General features: G+C 41.4%; 1 protein-coding gene across 10 annotated transcripts in view; it reads right to left on the bottom strand.

Annotated features, from left to right (window-relative positions):
• Positions 1-1266: 1266 nt before the first annotated feature.
• Positions 1267-24063, bottom strand: part of HYCC1 (hyccin PI4KA lipid kinase complex subunit 1) — a 68363-nt gene continuing 45566 nt past the window's right edge. For 9 of the 10 annotated variants that reach the window (XM_084858574.1, XM_084858580.1, XM_084858578.1 and 6 more), the window contains one exon: positions 1268-22760. In XM_084858574.1, coding sequence (XP_084714700.1) covers positions 22216-22760 — 545 coding nt within the window. In that variant the 3' untranslated portion in view covers positions 1268-22215. Of the gene's footprint in view, positions 22761-24063 lie in introns of all 10 variants that reach the window. The other variant, XM_084858575.1, reaches the window with a different exon arrangement.

Here is a 24063-nt window from a genome sequence, read left to right as displayed (position 1 = left end):
TTTGGGAGCTGTTCACTGGAACCCCCAACATGAGGTCCAAAGAGGTGTCTGTCCAAGTGAAGGAGGCCATCAGCCTGAGGAAACAAAATAAACCCATCAGAGAGATCACAAAAATAGTGGGAGTGGCCAACACAACAGTTTGGAACATCCTGAAAAAGAAGGAATTAATTGGCAAGCTCAGCAACAGCAAAAGGCCTGGAAGACCATGGAAAACAACTAAAGAGGATGCCCGCAGAATTCTGCTCATGGTGAAGAGGAACCCTTTCACAACATCTAGGCAGGTCAAGAACGCTCTTGAGGAGGTAGGCATGTCATTGTCAACATCTACAGTCAAGAGACGGCTTTATGAATGTAAATACAGAGGCTTCACAACAAGGTGCAAACCACTGGTAATGCTCAAGAACAGACAGGCCAGATTAGCCTTTGCCAGCAAACACCTAAAAAAGCCTGCCCAGTTCTGGAATAAGATTCTTTGGACTGATGAAACCAAGATCAACTTGTACCAGAATGATGGGAAAAGTATGGAGAAGGAAAGGAACAGCTCATGATCCAAAGCATACCACATCATCTGTCAAACATGGTGGAGGCAGTGTTATGGCATGGGCATGTATGGCTGCCAATGGAACCAGGTCACTGGTGTTTATTGATGACCTGACTGCTGATAAAAGCAGCAGGATGAATTCTGAAGTGTATAGGGCTATACTTTCTGCTCAGATTCAGCCGAATGCTGCCAAACTGATAGGACGCCGCTTCATATTGCAGATGGATAATGACCCAAAACATACAGCAAAAGCTAGCCAAGAGTTTCTCCAGGCAAAGAAGTGGGATGTTCTTCAATGGCCAAGTCAGTCACCTGATTTCCACCCAACAGAGCATGCTTTTCACTTCCTGAAGACAAGACTGAAGGCAGAAAGACCCACAAACAAGCAGCAGCTGAAGGCAGCTGCAGTAAAGGCCTGGCAAAGCATCTCAAGAGAGGAAACTCAGCATTTGGTCATGCCCATGTGTTCCAGACTTCAGGCAGTCATTGACTGCAAAGGATTTTCATCCAGGTATTAAAGGCGATTCTTAAGTTTGAAATGATGTTGGTTTGTTCCATTACTTATGAGCCACCAACAATGGGTGTGTGTGTATGCCACTGGCTGTCCTTCCTGAGTGGTTAGTGCCCCACTTTTGTCAAACGCCTTGTATTACAGCTGAAAGTCCTGACTTCACTCCCATCTTGGTGTGTTTCCTTTTAACTTCAATGTGGTGGTGTACAGAGGCCAACTGCCAAAACAGTTATCCTTGTTCCAATATTTCTGGCCCTGACTGTACATACACACACTATGTGTCAAGTTTTATGTCTGTAGCAATCGTGTGCTCTTCCAAAGAGCTTCCTCAGTGCCACGCTGCTTAGCCAATTTTATCTATTAGAGATTATTTCCAGCTCTACACCACTCACGTGCACTGCACCAGCATTTTTGAAAACATATTTAAAAATAAAAATGGTTTGCTGACTGCATTGCTACTTAGGGCAAAGCCAGTGCTCATCAAGTCCTGACACTCTGTAACAAGGGGGCTACCACCATATTCATTATACAAGGAAAGAATATCGAGCTACTAGCATCAGATTTGGGGTCATATCATTACTGAAAGTTTGGGAATTTTATTGCATGGAAAGTCCTAAAGTTAATGGGGGACAACAGCCATAAATGGATATGCAGGATATTTGAAGTGCTAGTGTTGGCCCTATTACTAGAAGATAGCACTTTACTTGCTTATATCCTGCCCCAGGCCCCACACCCCTTCACCTCAAGATAGTAACTGGGTTATTCTGAGGTAAATGTATTTAGATTTCCAGCCTTTCCTGTAACAATGGCTCAGGACAACCTCTAAAGAGAACAACATTCACATGCATACCTGATGCTAAACCTGAGTAGGCCTTGGCCCTCTTCTACCTCCAATCTTCATTCAGAAGTCAGCAACCACCTTGCTACAAATTTAGCCATTGATGGTGCAGCCTGCAAGTATTAAGGGAATGCTAAAATCAAGACAGAAAATTACCTTAATTCCTTGGCTTTCTGTCAGTAAGAAAAATAAAATAGCAAACACTATAGCAGAGCCTGCCATCACCAACATCGCAGACAGCTGCTAGAAGGAGATTATGGACATATAGTTCTGTTAAGAATACAGGCAAGGCCCAACACCATGTATTTGGCCTTTCTGAAAGGAAGGAAGGAAGTCAAACTATATGCCTTTATTACTGGAGCCTGAAAAGGAAAAAGCACAACTACAAATTTAAGTACATAAATTCATAGTAAAGAACTGGAGTCAAATGCAAGAGCTTTACATTTGAAATAAGCACTTCTATATCTATAGCTTTATACTTCAAACCGTTTCAGAATATATTACTATGATATTTTTAGAAAATGGAAGGCTTTGATTTCACCATGAACACAGGTCACACAGGCCTCTTTCGAACTCGTTTGAAATTAGATTTTGCTACACAACTGAATCACTAATAGTCATTTGCAACAAATGACTGTTACTCAGAAAAGTAATGTGAATTGGCCCTTGGAATCTAATGCTGGTAATCGTAAATTCTCACACCCAAATTGAGCTCAGAAAACAGAAGTACTGGGCTCATGAGATAATGCACAGCTGGACCTGAAGAAACAAATAAGATAATGAACCAACATTAAAACCATGGGTTGGATCCAGGATCTACCCTCCATGAAAGGGACCTTTTGTGAGAAAAGGGCTCTTCTCATGGAAGGTCCCTCCACCTTATTTTTGGGGATCCCCCTTCCCCTGACACCACAGCTCACCCTATTCAGCAGGGTCTCCCTAGTCTGAAGCATTTTCAGGGAGCTGGAGGGACTGCCATGGGACACGTGAGCTTGCTCAAATTACTTCAAAGCTTGGGTTGGCTCACTCCCATTCTCATTTGTGACCTGTTTTCAGGTTTGTTTGGGAAAAGTTGTGCATTTTTCAAGTTGTGCATTTTGTGAACACAAGTTTGGGAATTTATGAGCATTTTTGGAGAACGTGGACTTCTATTTGCATTCACATTTGAGGGTGTGAATGGGGCATTTTCAAGTGAAAATGCATCTCATACATCCCTGCCAGCACAGTTGATCCTGGTTAAATCTGGATCTAACCCCACATAAAAGTGCAACTGGCACTTGAATTTTTTTTTAAAGGCAGACAGTCTGTACTGAAACAGAAGATTAAAATCAGTGTTTGACTTGATAATTTAAGTATGTCAAAACCATCATGAACGTAGAGGGAACCTGGGCTCAATCCAAGGAATGTCTTACCACTTTTATGATCCGTATTTTACAAATTCATGCAATACCCTTTTAATTTTAAAATTGTTAAGACAGACATAATAGTAACATAGAAGAACAAGGTTAGCAAACTGATAAATCTATATATGTGAGAACTTAATGAAGATTATTGCTTATGGAGAAAATATGAAAAGTAGGCTATTTTATCCAAGCCTTGCATGTAGTTTTTATGGAAATATACCATCAATTGCTTGTTTTTATGTAGAAATCTTGGTAATACCTTCAGCTATTGAGGAGTAACAATATTTTTTAAAAGGATTTGCCACAAAATCTCTTTAACTGGTGGGTTGTTTCATTTGATATGCATTTTTTGGGGGGGCTTCTTTTATGTCTCTAAGGCTGCAGTTCTAAACCACTACCTACTAGGACAGCCTTCCTAACCTTGTGCATTCCAGATGTTTTGGACTACAACTCCCAGCATTTCTGACAGCTATACTGCCAGGGGCAAGGCTGATGGGAGTTGAAGTCCAAAACATCTGGAGGGCATGAAGGTAGGGAAGGCTGTACTAGGAAGTAACTCCATTGAACACCATGGGGCTTTAGTTCTGAAGAACCATGCCCTGGATTGTGCTGACAGACATTGCTGCTAACTGTGTATGCGGCGCGCATCCTTGGTTTGAAGTGTATGTAAATGACAAATCACATCAATGTAATACATGGGGCATATTAATATGGCTGAGACTCTTTTCTAATTCTGCAAAAAGCCTAAACACTCAAAACTAACTATATTTACAAGTAAGGTTATCATATAAAATATCTAAAATGAGATGCCTAGAATCTAGGTAGAGTCAGGACCAAACTAGATATAACAGTGGAAGATCCATGACTAGAACTCCTGCATTGATTTTTGGTTAAATGGTGGATGCAGCCAAAAGGAACCTTCCCCCGTATTGAGTTCAGGAACTCTTCCACCTGTTGAGGGATGGTGCTTAATCCTTCCCTGCATACTGTTTTCCTGGTTGAAATCCCCTCCCGCGCGCACACACACACACACACACACCTGCCTACTGCCACAAGCCAATATTTGCTCTGTGGAAGAAAATATATAAGGAAATAGGAGGTGGGGGTGGGGATGGGAAAAATGACATGGAAGGGTTAAAAAACACCCCCAGAACTGCTGTCCTGTTGCAAATTGGGAGTACCCATGACTGCATTTGCCATGGTAAGAACCCATTGTCTGACCTAGTTGTGCTTTCCATAGTAGGCAACTTAAGGATTGCCCTTATTCAGAAGAAATCTGGATCAGAGAGTTCCAGATAGTTGAAGGTTTTATAAGAAGTGCAGCCAACAGCAGCACATGAGTATGGCAAATTCCCCATATACTAAGACCAAAATTATACAGTGCTCAAAAAGTATATGCAAACTGTAATTAGTCATTGTAACAAGTTTCAGCACCAGACAAAAAGGCTATGGTTTCTGTTTATATTAAACATTCTTGATTTCTGCCTAGTGCTGTCTGTTTCACACATATTATAATTAATTTTGTAAAGAAAAGATTATTCTCAAGCAGCATGAATTTATCATTACTATAACCAGATTTCATTAATTATGTGGGAAATATTCCTACTTGTTAAAAGAGATTTGTTCTAAAAAGTACACCAGTCTCATTTATTCACCAGCTTGTGCGCTGTAGCAGTCAGCATAAATTAACCTCTGTAAATTACATTATATGTTTATTACATGTCCCAGGCACATATTAATAGCACAGGCAAAAAATGATTAGAAGTAGCGTTATGTTTGATTCAAGTCAGTCATGTGCTGCAAGGGAAAATTTGTTTTGGAAAACTAAATGAATGCAACATTTGAAATTTGCATGTATGCTCTAAAAGTAAAATGTCTAGTGGATTGTGTGAAAAATGTTGGAGGTACAAATATTTGACACAGTCAAAAAGAAAGCCAGTATTTTCTCTCTCATATGATTAGCTGTAGTATAATGAGTTGCTACTGTGGCGTCATTTCACACTATATAAAATTAACCCACTGGGGAAACTTCTTAGGCAAATCTGAACAGTTATTCTATCTATTTAGCATAAGAGATCGAAGCAAAACATGATCCAGTATTTCATTCTGACATGTTTCCAAATGGCATCAAACTGTTATGTGATATCATTCATTTTCATTTTAAACAAAACTACAAGGCCATCCTTGTATGAGTTACAACAATCTGTTTTAATGGAAAGAGCGCCTGTTCCACATTTTTAATTATCAGGCAATATAAAATTTTCATTTTACGTAAATTGTGAGAGATGTTATTCTAAACAAGTTAATATAATGGAGACATACCTTACAAATGACTTTGTGCTAGAACAGGGATAGGTAACTTGGCGCCCTACAGATATTTTGGACTACAACTCCTGTAAACCTCAGCCAACATAGCCAATGGTCAGTGATTATGGGAGAGGTAGTCCAAAACATTTGGAGGATGCAGGTTGCCTACTCCTGTGCTAGAGCTTTGGAAATTCTACCCTTCTCAGGAAGCCAATTCTGCTACATTCTTCTCCACTGTCATGCTCACAGCCAAGTGGGGCTATGAGTCCCTGGTTGATGTCATGTCAATCCAAGAGAAGGGCCTGTGGCTCAGTGATAGAGCACATGCTTTACATGCAGACAGTCCCAGGTTCAATCCCCAGCAACTCCAAGCAGGGCTGGAAAAATTCCTGCCTGAACCTGCTGCCAGTCAGTGCTGACAGTACGGGGCTAGATGAACCAATGATCTGACTCAGTATAAGGCAGCTTCCTATGTTCCTAAGGGATATGGAGAAAGCATGTGGGTGGGAAGTTCATAAGCATTCACAGGAACAATTTGCATGCCTCCCCAGTTCCCTCCTTCCTCCCCTTTCTCCATGCTAACCCAACATTTTAGCTCCAACTATGAGGAAGCTGTAGCCCCTTCAGGAACCTCTCTCAGCAGTGGAACTCCAGGGAGTGCACATTGGCTCATGAAATTGTGCCTGGACATATACAATTGAATTTCTGGCATATAGGCTCTGTTACTCTTAAGTACAAAAAGAACAAAACAACAAGAGTACAGGGGCAGTAGCCGTGACCACTATTAGAGCTTCTGGAAGAGATTATAGTCTCTGGGGTTCAAAATTAAAGGCGACCCCGAGGAAACAGTCACGCTTGAGATTTGAACAAGGCATGGTTTGAGGGCCACTTACCACAGGGCTTTGAAGTAGGCATGTAGTGAATTATTCCAAGGTAAGTGTTGTGACATTTGATTAGAATATGGAAGATAATACAGTAAAGGGGTGCACACAAATTCCAGAGAGAAATGGAGCACAGTAAAAAGCAGCTGAGATTCCTGCCTCACTCCCCCCCCACCACACACATAGTAGTTCCTTATGCAGTACTGAACAAGAGTGCACTCTAAAGAAATGCTTTAACTGTAGACTGCTGGCAGCTTTGCCTAATTTGCTAGAGCAATTTTGAATAATTCTCTCTAGCAAGCTACACACGACACAATTTTGTGTAGAGATTTACAGTGTTCCAGAGTTTTTAACATCGACTAATATCCTGGGCAGCTCCCCAAAGCTAAGAATCTAAAACCAAGTTAAAATCCCCAGATGGCTTATGTTTTACACATTAGAAAATGTTGTTCTAATTCTAATTTCCTTTTGCCCTGATTTTTTGCCTCACCTGTTTGTTCATTCTAATCCTGGCTTTGACGCAGAAGAAGCAGGATTACTACAAAACGACAGGTATGTTGAAATTGATCAGCCAGGGAATTTGATGCCCTGGTTGAAGAACCAATAGCTCTAAATCAGTTGCTCTAGCATCACAAAGGCACTGCAACTCAATCTGGGATTAAGACAGAATGGATTCCATTCATATCTGATCACTGGACGTTCCAGAGTGCTTTTCTACACAAAAAGTGATGCATTGTTCCTGAATACAAATATCAGTTCTGAGAATTGATAATGTAATTGCTTCTATGAGTTAGGAGACATAATTGTCCTATAATATGGAAGAGTAAAATATGTGACACATTACACCATTAAAGACAATTTAGAATATTCATCAACTCCTAAATCCTTGAAGAAACCATTGCCTTTATTTATTTATTTATTGCATTTATACCCTACCTTTTTTCCTCTTGCAAGGAACCCAAGGCGGCTTACATTATCCTCCTCCTCTCCATTTTATCCTCACAACAACAACCCTGTGAAGTGGGTTGGGCTGAGAGTCACCCAGTGAGCTTCCATGGCCAAGTGCGGACTAGAACCAGATCTCCTGGCTCCCAGTCCAACACTCTTGCCACTACACCACACTGGCTTTATCTGAGATAAACACCCACTCTGGTATTCAAATCTAGTGGAGAGAGACTGGCCCTGGTTCATACATGCTTTCCAGGCCAGCATGGCAGTGGAGGCACCAGGACATACCCCTCCTCTCTACACACTGCAACTTACTGTGAAAAGTTCCACATGGAAGCATGAAAACTGTATGCATGAAAACCCTGTGTGTGCGCCCTCCCCCTTTTTTGAGATGGAATTTTACAAATTGGGGCTCCATTTGTGATCTCCCATAGTGAATATATCCTTCCACTCCTACTAGACACAAATTTTAACACCAGTCCATCTGTGCATGAAGCAAGCTACTATTAGCCTCCCCCCATTCCACACACACACTACATGCCATCTTAGCCCATATTTTTGATGGCCCCTCCCAGGTGATTGGGATTCAACCTCTTCCGGAAAAGACATTCTCCTCTCAAAGGCTCAGGTGGTGCATATTTTGGGAGTAATTGTTGACCCTACACTGTCCCTGGATTTTCAGGTGGCAAGGAGTGCAGTTGCACAATTACAATTGTGCCAGCTGTTTATGTCACACTTAGACTACTGCAAAGTGCTCTATTTGGGGCTACACCTGAATGGTGTCTGGAAGCTTCAATTGGTGTAAAATGCTGCAGCTAGGCTGCTAACCAGTGCACAGTATCAGAACCATATTGGTCCCATTTTGAAAGACCTGCACTGGCTGCCAATTGCTTTCCAGGCACAATTCAAGGTGCTGGTTTAAAGCCCTAAATGGCTTAGGACCTGGTTATCTAAGGGACTGCCTGTCTCGCTATGAACCTGCCTGGTTATTAAGATCTGCAGGAGAGACTGCACCATTGCCCACAGCGGCCCATTTGTCAGTCATGCATGTGGCTCCCAAATTGTGGAATGCACTACCCTAAGAACTACGATCGGCCCCCACTCTCTTGACTTTTAGAAAGGGTGTGAAGATGCATCTTTTAAATTTAGCCTTTTAAATTATGTAACCATATGGTCATAATCTGCTTCTGACTGGAACATGCTAAGCTAACACACCTTTCAATAGTTTCCAGACCAAGTTGGTTACTCTGGGTTGGATCCAGACTTGTGTTAGTTGAACTCAGATCCCACTGAAATCATGGGACAATTTAATCTTAATTTAATTCCTGTTGATCTCAGTTGGACTTAAGTGCAATTAACTTAGTCTGAACCCAACCCTCTGTATTTAATGAAACTCAGGCAGTGTGTCGGCAGATACAGTCTGACTGAACTTTGCCAAGCAGGTTCTTTTAAAGAACATCCACATTCCCCACATGGTACATTAAATACCAAGACATCTGGATTCTGACATAAGGTTTTCCCCACCTCCGTCTAGAACAGCATCTTCCATTACGTCCTGTAGTTGTGGGTTTTTTTTTCCTCAATTGGTTTTTCTCAGCCAGAGCTGCCCACATGAACAATATTTGCTACATATTCTGAACTGTTCATTAAACTTCTGTTGTTATTCTCCCCACCTCTCTTTCCCTTTTGATGTACAGTGTGCGCTTTATGAGAAACTATCTTTTTGTACTTGTTCCATTTCAATTATATTTTACCGGCTCTTATTAGAGTAAGAAGGAACTGATGCAGTGCTGATTAATGGTTCTGAATATCAAAGACTTCAGAATGCTTTTTATATGCCACCCAGGTATGAGTAGTTTTGCTACTTTAGCACTCTCACTCGAAAACGTAGGGACCTCAAATACTTTGTGATCAGTTTGGAATGCATATTTAATAACACCACTGGAGACTACCCTTCAGTAGGCAACGCTTCCTATGCTAGTTCAGATCAAACAGTGGTCAACTATTTGGCAAGTGTGCTACAGTTCAAGTCCACAATATACATACATCCCCTGGTGCTTTGGGGTAGTTTTGCCTGTAGTCTGTTGAGCCAAAGAACAGGCCACCGTACAGCACAGAAGAGTTCAGGTGCAAGGGCCCTCTTACCTGTCCAGGCATCTCACAACTCCCTGTGGCTTGTGCCATTTGTGGCACCCATGCCAAAAGTTGACAACGCATGATTTACATAATCATATATCCAAGGAGTCAAGAGCTTCTGAACTTGCCAAGGATAATTCAACTCAATTCATATAAACAAGACGCAAATTGTAGCTGGAGGATAAATTTTTGTTGGGAACATGGCTGGGGAGGGAAGAGTTACACTCTCCCTTCCAAGCCTCTGTAGTCCCAATGCTGATCATGCTCTCCCACACACGTTTATTTACATATCAAAAAAGTGCACATTAATTGCATTCATGTAATTTGCATATCTAGTTTGACTGTTAGGTATAAAATCTGCACTGATCATACAATCATTTTAGCGTTGTTTACTCTTCAGAAAAATGGATGTAACTGCTACTTGGAAAGCTAAATTGCATAATTCTTATCAGGAATACCAAACTGGGGGAAAGGATGGGGAGAAAGATCAAGGCTCAGGTGTTTAGAATTAATAATCCTAGAACAACGCATTTGGGGTGAAGACGGGAGGAAATTCTCATACAAGAGCACTGATAACAAACTGATAAGGTAGAATTGTGTTGTAAGCACATGAGACTCTGAACTGTACCAGAGAAGATAATCATTAATTTAATGAAGGTAAGACCTTAGAAACCTTATTCTGACAGTTTTGTTTCTTTTCACTGCAAAATGCAATTAAAAATAGCCACAGGATCCCTGCATATTTCATCAGTATAGAATTGCCCTGTTTATTAAATGGGCTTGACTCAATGCTTTAAACAGTCAACTATGAAGAGTGCAGACAGAATCCTTGGAGAAGTGAGGCCTGCCACATATGTGCCCTTCCTGGCTTATAAGAGCAGCCAGGGGGACTGGCAGAGTGGGTAAGGGTAGTGGTGAGCTCTTTACAACAAGGTACAGTCCCATCATGTCTAAAGGAGGCGGTGGTGATGTCTTTGTTTTCAAAAGCCTCCCTAAACCCCACTGTACAGGATAATTTCTGGCCAGTCTCTAGCATTCCGTCCTTGGGCAAGATGTTGTGGTGTTGTCTCAGTTTCAGGGATTGCTGGGTGCGATAGATTATGTAGATCCATTTCAATCTGGCTTCGGACCTGGATATGGAAAAGTGGCTGTTTTGGTCACCTTGGTGAATGATCTACACCATGAACTGGACAGGGTGCGTGTGTCCCTGCTAGTTCTGTTGGACCTCTTGGGGCTTTTTGATACCATCAATAATGGTATACTTTTCAGGCGTGTCTCTAGGATAGGACTTGGAGGCACTGTTTCTCAGTGGCTCTGGTCCTGCTTGGAGAAGTGATCTCAGACAGCGGTTCTGAGGGTTTTCTGTTTGATGCCCTGGCCATTGGCCAATAGTGTCCCTCAGGGTACCATCTTGTCCCTCAGGGTACCGTCTTGTCCCCCATTCTATTTAACATATACATGAAACCATTGGGAGAGGCTTTTGGGGTTCAGTACCACCAATATGCTGATGACAAGGAAATGCAGGTTGCTTACCTGTAACTGTAGTTCCTCAAGTGGTCATCTGTGCATTCACAGATATGGGCTGTGCACCTAAGCTGAGCCTCGTTCAGGAAACTTTTAAAGCTGAGGAACGTTTTTGGCAGGAGCCCTCCCCCACCGTCCACTGCACATGTCCCAGTGGGTTCCCGCCCGTTCCCTCAGTTCCTTAAGACCACCTAGTGTGGCCTCAGAACCGAGGGGAAAAATCACACCTCGGTATCAACATTGAATTCAACATTGACACCAAAGTGGGGATGGTGGGTGGGTTGTGTGAATGCACAGATGACCACTTGAAGAACTAGTTACAGGTAAGCAACCTGCATTTCTTCTTTGTGGTCTCTGTGCATCACACATATGGGCGATTAACAAGCTCACCAGTGGTGGGTAGGTGTCTCACAACAACTGATGACAACATAGCTCGCCCAAAGGCACAGTCGGAACGTGCCTTGACATCCAGTTTGCAATGCTTTACAAATGGTTTCAACCATGTCACCGCTTTACACAAGTCCAACAATGGCACACTTTTGCCAAAGGCTGTAAACATTGCTATCCCTTGTGTGGAATGCACCCGAATGTAAGACAGGTGCTTCAAGCCTGACAAGTCATAGGCTAAACCAATAGTTTGCACAATCCAGGAGGCCAGCCTTTGAGGAGAAACAGGGAGACCCCTTTTCAGACCACCATAGCAAACAAAAAGTCATTGTGTGTTACGGAACGATACTCTGTGACTTATAAAAAGCCAATGCTCTCATTAAATCCAGAGAATGCAACTTCCTTTCCAGGTCTGAAGATGGGTCTGGGAAAAAAGTCAGCAGCAATATGGATTGGTTGACATGGATATCAGAGAGCACCTTTGGTAAGAAGTCAATGTCTGGTCTCAGGTCAACCTTGTCCTTATGAAAGATCATATAGGAATGATCAACTCGTAAGGCACAAATCTCACTAACATGTCTGGAGGACGTGATGGCAACCAAAAAGAGAGCTAGTGTGGTGTAGTGGCAAGAGTGTTGGACTGGGAGCTGGGAAATCCAGGTTCTAGTCCTCACTCGGCCATGGAGGCTCACTGGGTGACCTTGGGCCAGTCACAGACTCTCAGCCCAACCTACCTCACAGGGTTGTTGTTGTGAGGATAAAATGGAGATGAGGATTATGTACACTGTCTTGAGTTCCTTGGAGGAAAGAAGGCAGGATATAAATGCAATAATAAATAAAAAGCCCACTTTCTATGACAGTAACCAAAGATCCATCATGGCCTGAGGTTCAAAGGGCTGCAAAAGAAGAGCATGTAAAACAACTGAAAGGCTTCACGAAGCTACTAAAGTTGGGGTGCCAAATTCTTTAAGCCCCACAAAAACTGACGAGTAGTAGGGTGAGTGAGCAGGGGAAAACCTTGAATCTGCCCTCTATACAAAGAAAGAGCTGCCAAGAAAACCTTTATGGATGAAAGCTTTAAACCTTTCTGAAACAAGTGATGTAAAAAAGAAACATTTTCAACTGACCCCTTAAGTGTATCAAAACCATGAAGAGTTGCAAATTTCAAAAACAGCAACTACTTGGCCAGATAGGACCTATGCATAGCTGTCTTCCAAGCTGCATCCAAAATTGCCTGGACTTCCAACAGGGGCCAAGTTCCAGAACTCACTGCTGAATCCTCCAGGAAGGCAGTTTCAGGATGTTGAGATCTGGATGTTGTACCTTGCCTCAATCCCAAGAGATCGGATCCAATGACTGCGGAAGATGTAGGAATTGTCTTTTGGACAGATGCAGCAGGTTTGCAAACCATGGTTGCCTCGTCCACCAAGGAGCAATTAACAATGCAATCCATGCAGTTGCATGCTAGTTTGTGAAGCACCCTTGAAACAAAGGGAAATGGAGGGAATAGGTAAAACAGCTGCCCATGCCATCAAAGTTGGAAGGCATCACCCAATGATGATCGGCCGATCTCCACCCTCATGCAAAATCTCTTTCAGATTGCATTTGATGGGGTCACGAACAAGTCCATCATGGGACAAGCACATTTCATGAAGAGACTCAAGATGGAGGTAGACATCTGCCACTTGTGGGACGATTTGTATGACCGGCTCAGTTTGTCCGCCAAAACATTGTCTTTTCCGGGCAATGTGAAAAGCGCTCAACACAATGTCCCAATGGATTGCCCACTAGAACACGTCCATAGTGAGACTCACAAGCTTGGACAAATGCATCCCCCTTTGCTTTTTGATGTGCCACAACACCGCCATATTGTCAGTCAGGATCTGCACATGCCTTCCTCGAAGGTAAGTCTCGAATGCAAGCATCACCTTCCAAATGGCAAGAAATTCCAGGAGATTTATGGGATGTTTCTTTTCCACTGCAGACTAGGTTCCCTGAATCCAGAGTGGACCACAGTGAGCTCCTGATCCCCAAAGAGAAGCATCGTGTCATCAATATCCCGCATAGGGGACAAAGGGAACACCCCAACATAGGTTGCATGGCTGTATCCACCACAGGAGGGAATCTGCAATGTTGTCTGGAATCCTTAGATGACAATGCTGAGTGCTGGTAGTGGGATCAAAGTTTTGGAGCAGCCAGTTCTGTAGTGGTCGCATCTGAAGTCTTGCCCACTGAACAACAGTTACTGTTGCTACCATATGCCCCAGTAATGTTTGAATAATGTGAGCAGTAACTCACCATTGAAAGTAAATGGTCTCTGCAAGCGCAATCAATTGATCTTGCCATTTTCGAGGGAGATAAGCGCATACAACCATCGAATCCAGCAGCGCTCCTATGAATTGGAGCCATTATGTTGGCTTCAAAGTTGACTTCTTCCTGTTGATGTACAGGCCCAACACTCCCAGAAGGTTCAGAACAATCTTGATGGCATGACAGAGGGAGTCCTCAGAGTCCAAGACGAGGAGCCAATCATCCAGGTAAAGGTAGACTTTGATGTACTGAAGTCACAGATGCGCAAACACAACTGCCATGCATTTTGTAAAAACTCTTGGATGGTTGCTAGACCAAAGGGCAGAACCCGAAACTGGAACATGTTGGTACCGATGATGAAACATAGGCACCTCTGGTGAGCCTCTGTGATTGCTATATGGAAATATGCGTCCTTCAGGTCTATGGCAGCAAACCAAGCATTCTTCTGAAGGAGAGGGAGGATTGAAGCCAGCGTGATCATTCTGAATTTCATGGGAGTAATAAACTTGTTCAGGTTCCTCAAATCCATGATGGGATGGATACCTCTGTCCTATTTCAGTATGGTGAAGTATAGGAGAAGAAACTGTCCTCCAGCATGGAAGAACTCTTTGAATTGCTCCCTTTTGGAACTAAAAGGAGAGCTGGCAACAGGGATGTGATGTGAACAACACCCAACTAGGAAGGGTATGAAATTTTATCACGTAACCCTGACTGATTATACTTAACACTCAGCTGTCCTTTGTTACTCTTTTCCAGATGGACAGGTATCGAGCCAAGACGGACCCAAGGAATGGTTGATTGGGAAGACGGGGAATGACACGCACCGGAAAGTCAAAGCTACCACTTAGAAGAAGAGTCAGTCCTTCCATGACCCTGAAGATACTTCAAAGAAGCAGCTGAGGAGGTCCTTCTGCTGCTGAGGAGGTTGGTAGTGAGGATAATGATCAAACTGCTGCTTGGTCGTATACGGTTGATGGCGGAACCACGTGCATGACTTGTATTGTTGCTGCGGAGGTTGATGACCCAAGCCCAGTTTTTTGGCAGTTGTCTTTGCCTTTTGAACAGAGTCCATCTGCTCATCAGTTTTAGCATTAAAGAGCCCTTCACAGTCAAAGGGCAAATCCTCAATTTGTGATCAAGCCTCAGGAGTTAAACCCACAGACTGCAACCAAGCATGCGTTGACTTGGCACTACACTCAGCTTCATGCTGAGAACTGTTGATCTGCTGCCTGGATGATTTGACAGCTTCCATGTGAAAATCTCTGGTGAGATCCCATTGGTCCTCTGGGAGATTAGCGCAAAGAAAGCCCATTTTCTCCCATAGAAACAGTTGGTATCTGGCCATCATGGCCTGATAGTTCGCCATGAGGAGATCAAGGGCAGCAGAAGAATACAACTATTTCCCAATCAGATCTAATCTTCTACCCTCCTTATCAATGGGCAAGGCATGAACTTTCTGTGATCTCCCTTGTGCTGATTCAACAATAATAGAATTTGGCTGTGGATGTAAATATAAAAATGACGCATCTTTCTCTTGCACGTAGTCCAGGGACTCGAGCGGCTTAGATGTCAGCACCATCTAAGATGGAGCCTTCCAAGATTGTTGTTTCATTTGAAGAAGGGCTGGAAGGAGACCACTGCTGGTTTCGACGACTTAGTATGGACTGCATCAGAAACCAAGTCCTGTACATGCTGCTCCAGTTGCTGCACATCAATACCGAGCAAATGGGCCATTCTGCTAACTTGCTCAGCAAAATTAAACATAACCTCCGAGGACATGTTTCCATTGAGATCCCAGAAAGCTACTCTAGTTCTAAATCAGTGGCTGATGTCAGTAATGGACTAGATGAAGGCAAACAAACTGAAGCTTAAACTAAACAAGACAGAGGTACTTTTGGTCAGTCATAAAGGTAGATGAGGGAATAGGGATTCAACCTGTGCTGGATGGAGTTACACTCCCCTTGAAGACTCAGGTTCATAGTTTTGGTGTACTCCTGGATTCAGCCCTGAACCTCAATGGTCAGGTATTGGTGGTTGCCAGGAGTGTATATGCACAGCTGAGGCTAGTGCACCAACCGTACTCATTCTTAGAGATGTCTGATCTGGCTATAGTGACACACACTTTAGTTACATCCCATTTGGACTCCTGTAGTGGACTCTACATAGGGGTGTCTTTGAAGAGTGTTTGGAAGCTTCACCTACTCCAGAATACAATGGAGTCTAGGTTGGCCCCCTCTTTGCCATCCTGCTGCTGGCAAGATGATCTGTTGAAGTGGGTTCAATGGGATTGGGTGCTGCTTTTAGTTTTGTTTTGGTGTGTGTGTTTTATTATTCTTGATCTTGATTTTATTAATGTTAGCTGCGTTGAGCACTATTTTTGATGGAAAGGCAGGTTATAAAAATAAATAAGAAATTGATTAGGATTTCTATAACCAAGTGGGATATTATCAGAGAAAGTGGTAAATCTGCAGCACTAGCAAAAATTTAATTCTTCCTGTACTGTTGAAAAGGGATTACAAAAATCTGACCCAGTACTAACGTAACATGCTCAAGCTTGTATTTGCTTTATATGGGAGTTCGACATGTATGAACAAACATTATGGAACTCGATAAAATATAAAAAAATAATCTGTATTTTATATAGGTATTGTTTAAAGCAGGGAGTAAGCAACTTTTTTTGGCCATGGGCACATTTGGCAATTTGATAACCTTTGGAAACCAGCTCAAAATGGCTGTCATGGGAGGTGTGGCAAGTCACAAAGGACAAGTAACCTGTCCAAAAGATTGAAGTACAAAGCAGAGTGGAAGCTGAGCCCCAATACACTACACAACTCCTTTGAAGCCAATTTTCAACACCAAAAAAAATTACTTCACAGAAGGCAAACTTTCTCTCCTCTACGAGTCATCTCTTTCCCTGCCCCACCCCATCTCTTTTTCTCTCACACTCTGGATCACTACCCATACATTCACCCTGGCTTATCACCCATACACACACACACACCCTTTCTTTCTTGCTGTCTGACCCCCTCCTTCATGCCCCCAGCCACCTCGGCAGGCACCAGTCTGGGGGTGCATTGGTGTCCATGGGCACCACACAGCCTACCCCTGGTTTAAAGTATGGCATCTGTGATGAGGCAGGGTGGGAGACCTCCAGCCCCTGGAGTCTCCCATCTTCCACACTCATAGCAATTAGGTTTGAAAAATGCTTCTGTTGGAGCCAACAGGTGTTCCTCAAGCTTGATTGTTGGGCAAAGTGGCAAGTTGGAGTATAACAGCCTCCCATGAGCTGCAACCCCCCAACTGTCACCCCTCACCTGGGTCAGCACTTAGGATTGAAAAAAGCCTTCCCTTGAAGCCAACAGAAAGCTTCCTTCAAGCCTAACTGCAGTATAGAAACTGGGGGAGGGTTAATTCTCCTGATGCAGCTGTTACCTCCCATTAGCTCCAAAGAGAGGCTTTCCCCAAGCCTAATTATGGCACGGGGCAGGGCCATCTTCATGTATGTTTGTCCACGTCTCAGCAGATTAGGCATAAGGGAACACAGTCAGACCAAAAAAGGTTCCCCACTTTATTGTGACTTGATAGTTTGGTTTGTGTAACCAGACCAAATCATGAATAGTGTAATTGACTACAATTTTTAAAAAATCACACTGTCAAGAATGACAGCCTGTTTTCCACCATAAGACTAGATCAGGCTGCCACGTCGGAAGTAACCACCTGGAATTGTCTGTTATCTAGAGGCTCCTCAGCCCTTCGGCCAAGGCCAGGCACAGTCCCTGCTAATTGGGAAGTGTTAATAGCTGGAGTTGGTAGAGAGTTCCAGCCTCTTGGAGGCAAGGGCAGTCCATGCAGGGGTTGAGCCAGTGATTGGCTGAACGAAAATCTGCCTTGGGTTGTCAGGGTTGGGCTTTAAAAGAGGGCTGAGATAAAAGCATAGCGTTTCCCTTCATCCTGGTGGCTCTGGACCTGCAGATGGCTGGTTGCTACCCAGGGAGATTCATACTTAGGTATGTAAGGATAGACCAGGTAGCTTTATTATTTTGGCTTGGGTGTGCATTCATAACGCTCTCTGTATATAGTTAAGTGACTTGGCTTTGCACCCTTTCATGTAACTTCCTACTTCCATTGTTCCCTTTCCTCTTTATTTTTATAATAAAACAAAAATTTTATAATAAAACCTCTTTATTTTTATCCTAATAAACCTTTATCCAACCTTTAGTTGATATCTCTCTGCATAACCTGTGCTAATTTAAGTGCCTCTTGGCTTAGGAGGGTGGCTACTGGGTATTGGGGGGGGGGGGCTGCAGGGTCGGGTTTGGACAGTCCTATTTTTGGAAGGAGAACTGGGATTGGGTCCTGAGTGGTCCTACCTCACAGGGAGGTTGGGGCTGATCCTGGTGGATCCTTCACACACACCATCAGCAGAAATCTAATGCACACTTTATTCATAATGTACATAATCTCAAAAGCCAAGATTCCAGGTGGTTTATTCCAATGCCTACAAATACAGTCACAATCAATGCAGACTGCTTATTTTAGGAATGTGAATTCTAGATAAGCAATTTATTAAACTATACAAAACAAACATTTTGTAACCAAAACAAGAAGTATTCACAAACTTGCACTACAAAAGGGAAAGTGGCACACATATTTAAACTCTTTCATATTGTTAAGGAAAAAATATTATCAACTGGTATTTAGTTTTCCCTGTAATTCTCAAGTTATTGTTTTAGTCTTCAATATTTAGAAGCAGAGCTATACAAAAGGCTACAGTTATTGATTCACAGAAAGTCTAGCCTATTTAAAAACTGAAACCTGGAAAAGCAAGAGTGTGTGTACATCACAAAAAGATACATTCATAAATCCTTTGTATCAAATCCAAAGTGTGGTCATCTCAAGAAAAGATTGCTAAAATATCTCAGTACATGTGTTCTTCCGAAGTTGTGATCTCCAAACATTTTCATTAATGTTAATTTCTTCTCTTTCTCTTTTTAAAAGGCCATTTGTCACCACTGTGAAGCCTAACAAAACCATTCAAACTATATCTTATTTCACTACAGGACATGACTCACTGACTAGCTCATTCCACTGAGTTTGACCAGACTTCACAACTCAGGAATGAGTTACTAAATGAACCAACTACTGTTGAAACAAAGAAAATGTTGCCCTTCAAAATTACAGAATAGAAAACATTCACCCATCACAGAAACATAGCAATTTTCAAATCTTTTTGAAGCTATCAATTGCCCAAACTTCTAGAATGTTGCAATATACTGATAATCAAGCATAATCAGCTCTCAAAATTGGCTATTACACTCCAGAGCCAATACTGTATAATGCCACTTAGAATTAAAGTTTGTGACGCTTGAAAATGTGACAGCAAGCTACAAAATGCTTTTCTGGAAGCCGCCACTTACACTTCAATCTCAGTAAATACATTTTACTCCACAAGTCCAAAGTGTGTTAGTTTTTCTAGGCTCAAAGACCTCAGCAGGCATTCTGAGAAAGATGAGTGAAAAAAAAATCCCCATATTATTTATAGATTGTGCAATTTAAATGCTTATGTCATAAAAGGTGAGATTTGATAAGAGTTGGGGGTTTATGAGAATTGTATATAGTGCACCAAATCAGTATCCCATAGTTAAAAGATTATACAAATGACCCTTTCATAGTTTAACAAGTGTACGCCCCCTTTAGAGACTATCAACACTTAAGAACTGTTTCTTGAACAAAATGCACTGGGATTTTCTACCTTTAGTGTGTGTATAAAAATCAAAGGATGGCTGCATAAGTTAGGGTTTTCCACTCAGTTTGTGTTTTGGATTATGAATAAATACAAATGTATATGTACAGAAAACTCCCTTTTACATCAGGACGCATATAAATATGGAAACTGCCATACATCGTATTTCAAAGTTAGTTCAAGAACGAGCCTGGCTGCAAATTATGTAGATATATGTTACTATAACATTTGTTGCAGCATGTGGAGAAACTCTAGAAGATTACTTTAATGTACAAAAAGAAAAAGAGCAAATTGGTTTTATTAAAAGAAAAATACCATCTATAGTCTAAAAGCTACAGCACTGTAAACATTGTGAAACCATCATTTTGTATCTTATGGCATCTTCAATAGTTAACTACAGGAAGAAGTTTAAATAGCTTTCATTTACAATGGCTGTATATTCCTGTATAAAAGTTATTCTCTTCTACCTATACTAAGTAAAATCTTATTTCAATGCCAGTAAAATGTAAAATATGTAGAAAACTGCAAATGCTTTAGTTTGTTAAAGATAAAGCATATTAATACCATTATGAAAAGTATATCAGTGATTTCAGAAGGTTAAATTAACATTTTAAATTTGGGTCCCACCCATTTAACATATCAGATTTTCAACAACAACAAAAGATTTTCCAGAAATGCCTAGTTCAAACAATTAGAGAAAAACTGCTAATTTTGGTTAGAAAACTTGGATTAGAGAACTCTGGAAATTCAGAGAAGGGGATCTCGTTCAATTCAAGGTAGAATTTTTAACAACATAGTATGAGAGAATTTGACTCAATATACGGCCCTTATATTCACAATGATTTCAACTGCTTATGGCTTTAGGTAGAAGGACAATGAAGCACAAGATTACCAACTACACACATCTTTGCAATTCTTTTAAACATTCCTTTAGAAGAATGTAGATTATAATGTGGGTCTGTATTGAAATGTGCTTTAGCCGAAAGGTAACACCATAATCAGTAAGGGTTGGGAAGACAGCAAATATGTAGGGCCACTGTTATACTTGGAGACTATGCGTCAGATCTAAAAACTCCATGAACAAGCAGAAGGCACTTCTGCTCACACTGGGTCTGTTGCTCAATTCTTCCCCACTCACATTCATTTCACAATCTCCCAAAAGTTACTCTGGAGTCCCAAAGCACCTTCTGCTCATGCAGTTGGATCTTTCCGTTCAAGCCTGTGGAAATGACCTTGCTGAAGTCCATGACAAAGTCATTTTAAATATTACTGCACCAGCAACACATACATTTTAAGTTTTCAAATTTTTACCATTTTAGAAGACAAAAACAAATATAAATTTGCCCTTCCAAAATATGTAGTATGCACAGCTGTTCTATAATGGTCCACCTCCTATATACTTATCAGGTTTAGCACTCATAAGATTGGCTTAATGCAAGAATGGAGTAAAAACTGAAATAGCATATATACTCCCATATTAATTGTTGACCTGCAATATAAGTTAATAAAACCTTCAATAATGCATGATTCTGATCAAACCTAACAACTCAGTAGGAAATGGAAGCTAATGTGCCTTGTGCTGACTTGCAGCCTCTGAGTTAGGAAAGGAAAGGTTTCTCTTTATAACTGTGAATGCACCTGCACTGTAAAATTGAAATTGTGGAAATAGGAGACCTATGCTGATGTTGGAAGTACAATGGGGGAATTAGGATCACACTACTCTGCCCCGTGTTTGCGCACTGGATTTCAGTTTTACATAGAAGCCTGCATACACAGAACGAAATGAACTGATCTGTATAACACCACAATGAAGGTGTACAGATAGGGCCATACAAACACTGAACTCTATGTGTTTAAGTCCTTATGTGAACATGAAATCCAACAGACAAATAACAACTAAATCAAACACACCAAGGGGGTGGGCCAGCAGAAACTATCTCCCACCATGCGTATTCTGAATGTCAGCATAGGGCTAGTGTGCCACAAAAGGTAACACAGCAGCATTATTTCCTCTACAGATCAAATGTACATCTTATATTTTGAAAAATGTTTGTTGCAGGTGGCTAAAGAGCCAGAAAACATATACTTGAATGCTGGAAGAAGTAATGAAAGTTTCAAACTAAACACAATGACCTCAGCTCAGCAAATCTATTTACTTAGGTAGTGGTTGCGTGCACACAACTGAATTTGTTTTTCCAAACACAAGCTGCCACCTTGAGTGGAACCTTAAAGTGCTTTCATGAATGTAAAAAGCAGCTTCTAGTTCAGCGGACTCTGAATAAAAAAAAGAGGAAGGTTCTAGCTGTGTGTTTGGATCTGGCTCATGAGTTCTGAATCACAGCCTATCATCATCAAAACAGACCGTTAAAGCTTGCAAAAACATTAGAACTCAGATTAAATATTTCCCCTGGTACAGGTCCATCATGAGCAACTTTCCAATACAAACCTAATTGTAGTACTGTTAAAAATTTCATTCCTGAATTTAGGAGTCCCACAAACATCATTACTGTAAAATAATTACAATATTATTCACCTTATTCCATTTTAACATTGCAATTCTTAAAACTTGAAACTTAGGCACTACTTTCAAACAAGGGTAACCTTTCAAAAAAGACAACTCAATAGAAAATGGGCGATACTAACACCCCCAGAATCCTTAATGATATTGATAAATTAGCCAGGTGTGTTAGTCTGTTGACAGTGTAATGCTGATGGTAGGTGGTCGCTGCTGTTTGCTTGAAACAGGAAGTTCTATTCTTTCGGCTCCAAAAATCAAGTTCTCCTCTTGCAAACTACACACTGAAAACCTGTTTGCTTCTGTGCCATTGTGATTATTTGGGACCACAACACCACTAACCTGCTCAAAGGATTTACTAAAAAGAGTAGTGCTAGTTCTAGCCAAACTATGACTGCCTGGTTTAGGCAGGGATTGGCTGCTAGTCAGGGTCAGTCTCTTTAAAGACAGAAGCTCTAGATTCTCACTCATTGCTCTCTGGTTTTGTTTACGGGACAGATGTTCTTTGTAAGATTCGCCAATAGCTTCTTTTTCTTTTCCTCCAAGTTTGCTTCCTCCAGACCTTCGCTGACTCTTGCCTAGCAGAGGCTTGTTATTGGTATTGCTGCTGTTTGAAAGAGCAGAGTGACTTGTTGTAGAAGTAGCCCTAGAATAAAAACCTTCATCAACCTCAGAGACTTCAATCAATTCTTCTTCTGGAATTCCTAGTTCATTACCTACATGGAGAAAGGTGGCAATTAATATATGAATTTATATACCCATGTATTGGAACCAACTAATTTCTTATTGGTATGTTTTGGCATTTCCAAGCACAAAGCAAAAATAGTAGTGAGGAGACTTACCTATCAAGCCATATTGACAGAATGTACATAGTATAGTTTATATTACAATAGTACAGTGAATTTACGTAAACCAAGAAGCATGCTTATAATTTTATTTTGTAGTGTTTTTTTAGAAGTACTCCTGTTATTCATGCAAAAGAATAGAAGATTAGATACATTACAGAAAGCTAGAAAAAAGTATGAACCCAAGTATGAGCAAAGGCATCTACATACTATCTGCATAGCAAATTAATCATTGAACTAGATAATCAGGGCACTGTAATAGCCCATGTGGCATCACCTGCAGGTTCTCACATTTTTAGCAAACCCAACAGTGCTTTTTTTAAAGGACTGAAAGGTCACATTCTGCAATATAGAGTTATGTTTAGCGAAAAGTCTGGAAACCTAACACACCGGAGTGTAAGTGCTCATGGCTGCAAAGTTTTCAAATAATAAAACAGGGAAAAATGAATTGACATGGTTTATGTACATTTAGAAGAAAAAATCCTTAAGTGACTTTGTGTTCCTAAAATATAATATTAATTTCAGACCAACCCAAATTGAAGAGCAAAAGGTTAACGCTGCTTGCTAATTTGAAGTCTCTCAGTGTGGTTTCCCAAGCGAAAATGAACTTACTTCCTACCGGCACACTATCAATGTATTCAGCACAGAGATCATTTCTATGTGCAAAGCATGCAGTTGTGTTTTATTTAAGGTAACATGCAAATATATTTATTGTATACTGCAATTCTCCAAACATGCAGCAGTGACCCTTTCAGTTGATACCTTTGAGTGTAGCTACAAAGTGCTCTGCTAAAACTGCACTCTGCCAGGTGAGCTTATTCCATCCTCCATTATTTTTCTTACAGATTTTTGCCTCCTGATTTCTGGTAAGCCTTTGCTGTCAACTCTAGGATCTGTAGGCGTTTCCTGTACACCCTGTATATGCTGAGCATCACTCTCTGCTGGTGCTCTGCTTTTTTCCCCATTCCCGGTTCTCTCTCCAGCCACATTTGTGACACTAATCTCGGGTATGACAAAGTTGCCCAATTCAGTACTGTCATTAGCATTATCTGGTTGTTCTAGAATTAAAGATGGATAAGACAAAAAAAGGAAGAAGAAGAGATGGCTGAAACAAAAACCACGGAGACAAACAAAAGAGACAAATCTGACAAAACTAGAAGGCTGAATGTTATGA

The sequence above is a fragment of the Heloderma suspectum genome, chromosome 5 (genome assembly GCF_057233095.1).
Source record: "Heloderma suspectum isolate Gila_16-S chromosome 5, 16-S_ref, whole genome shotgun sequence".
NCBI classification, from domain to species: domain Eukaryota; kingdom Metazoa; phylum Chordata; class Lepidosauria; order Squamata; family Helodermatidae; genus Heloderma; species Heloderma suspectum.
The sequence above is the reverse complement of the archived record's forward strand: the minus strand, read 5'-3'. Positions and strand labels throughout refer to the sequence as shown.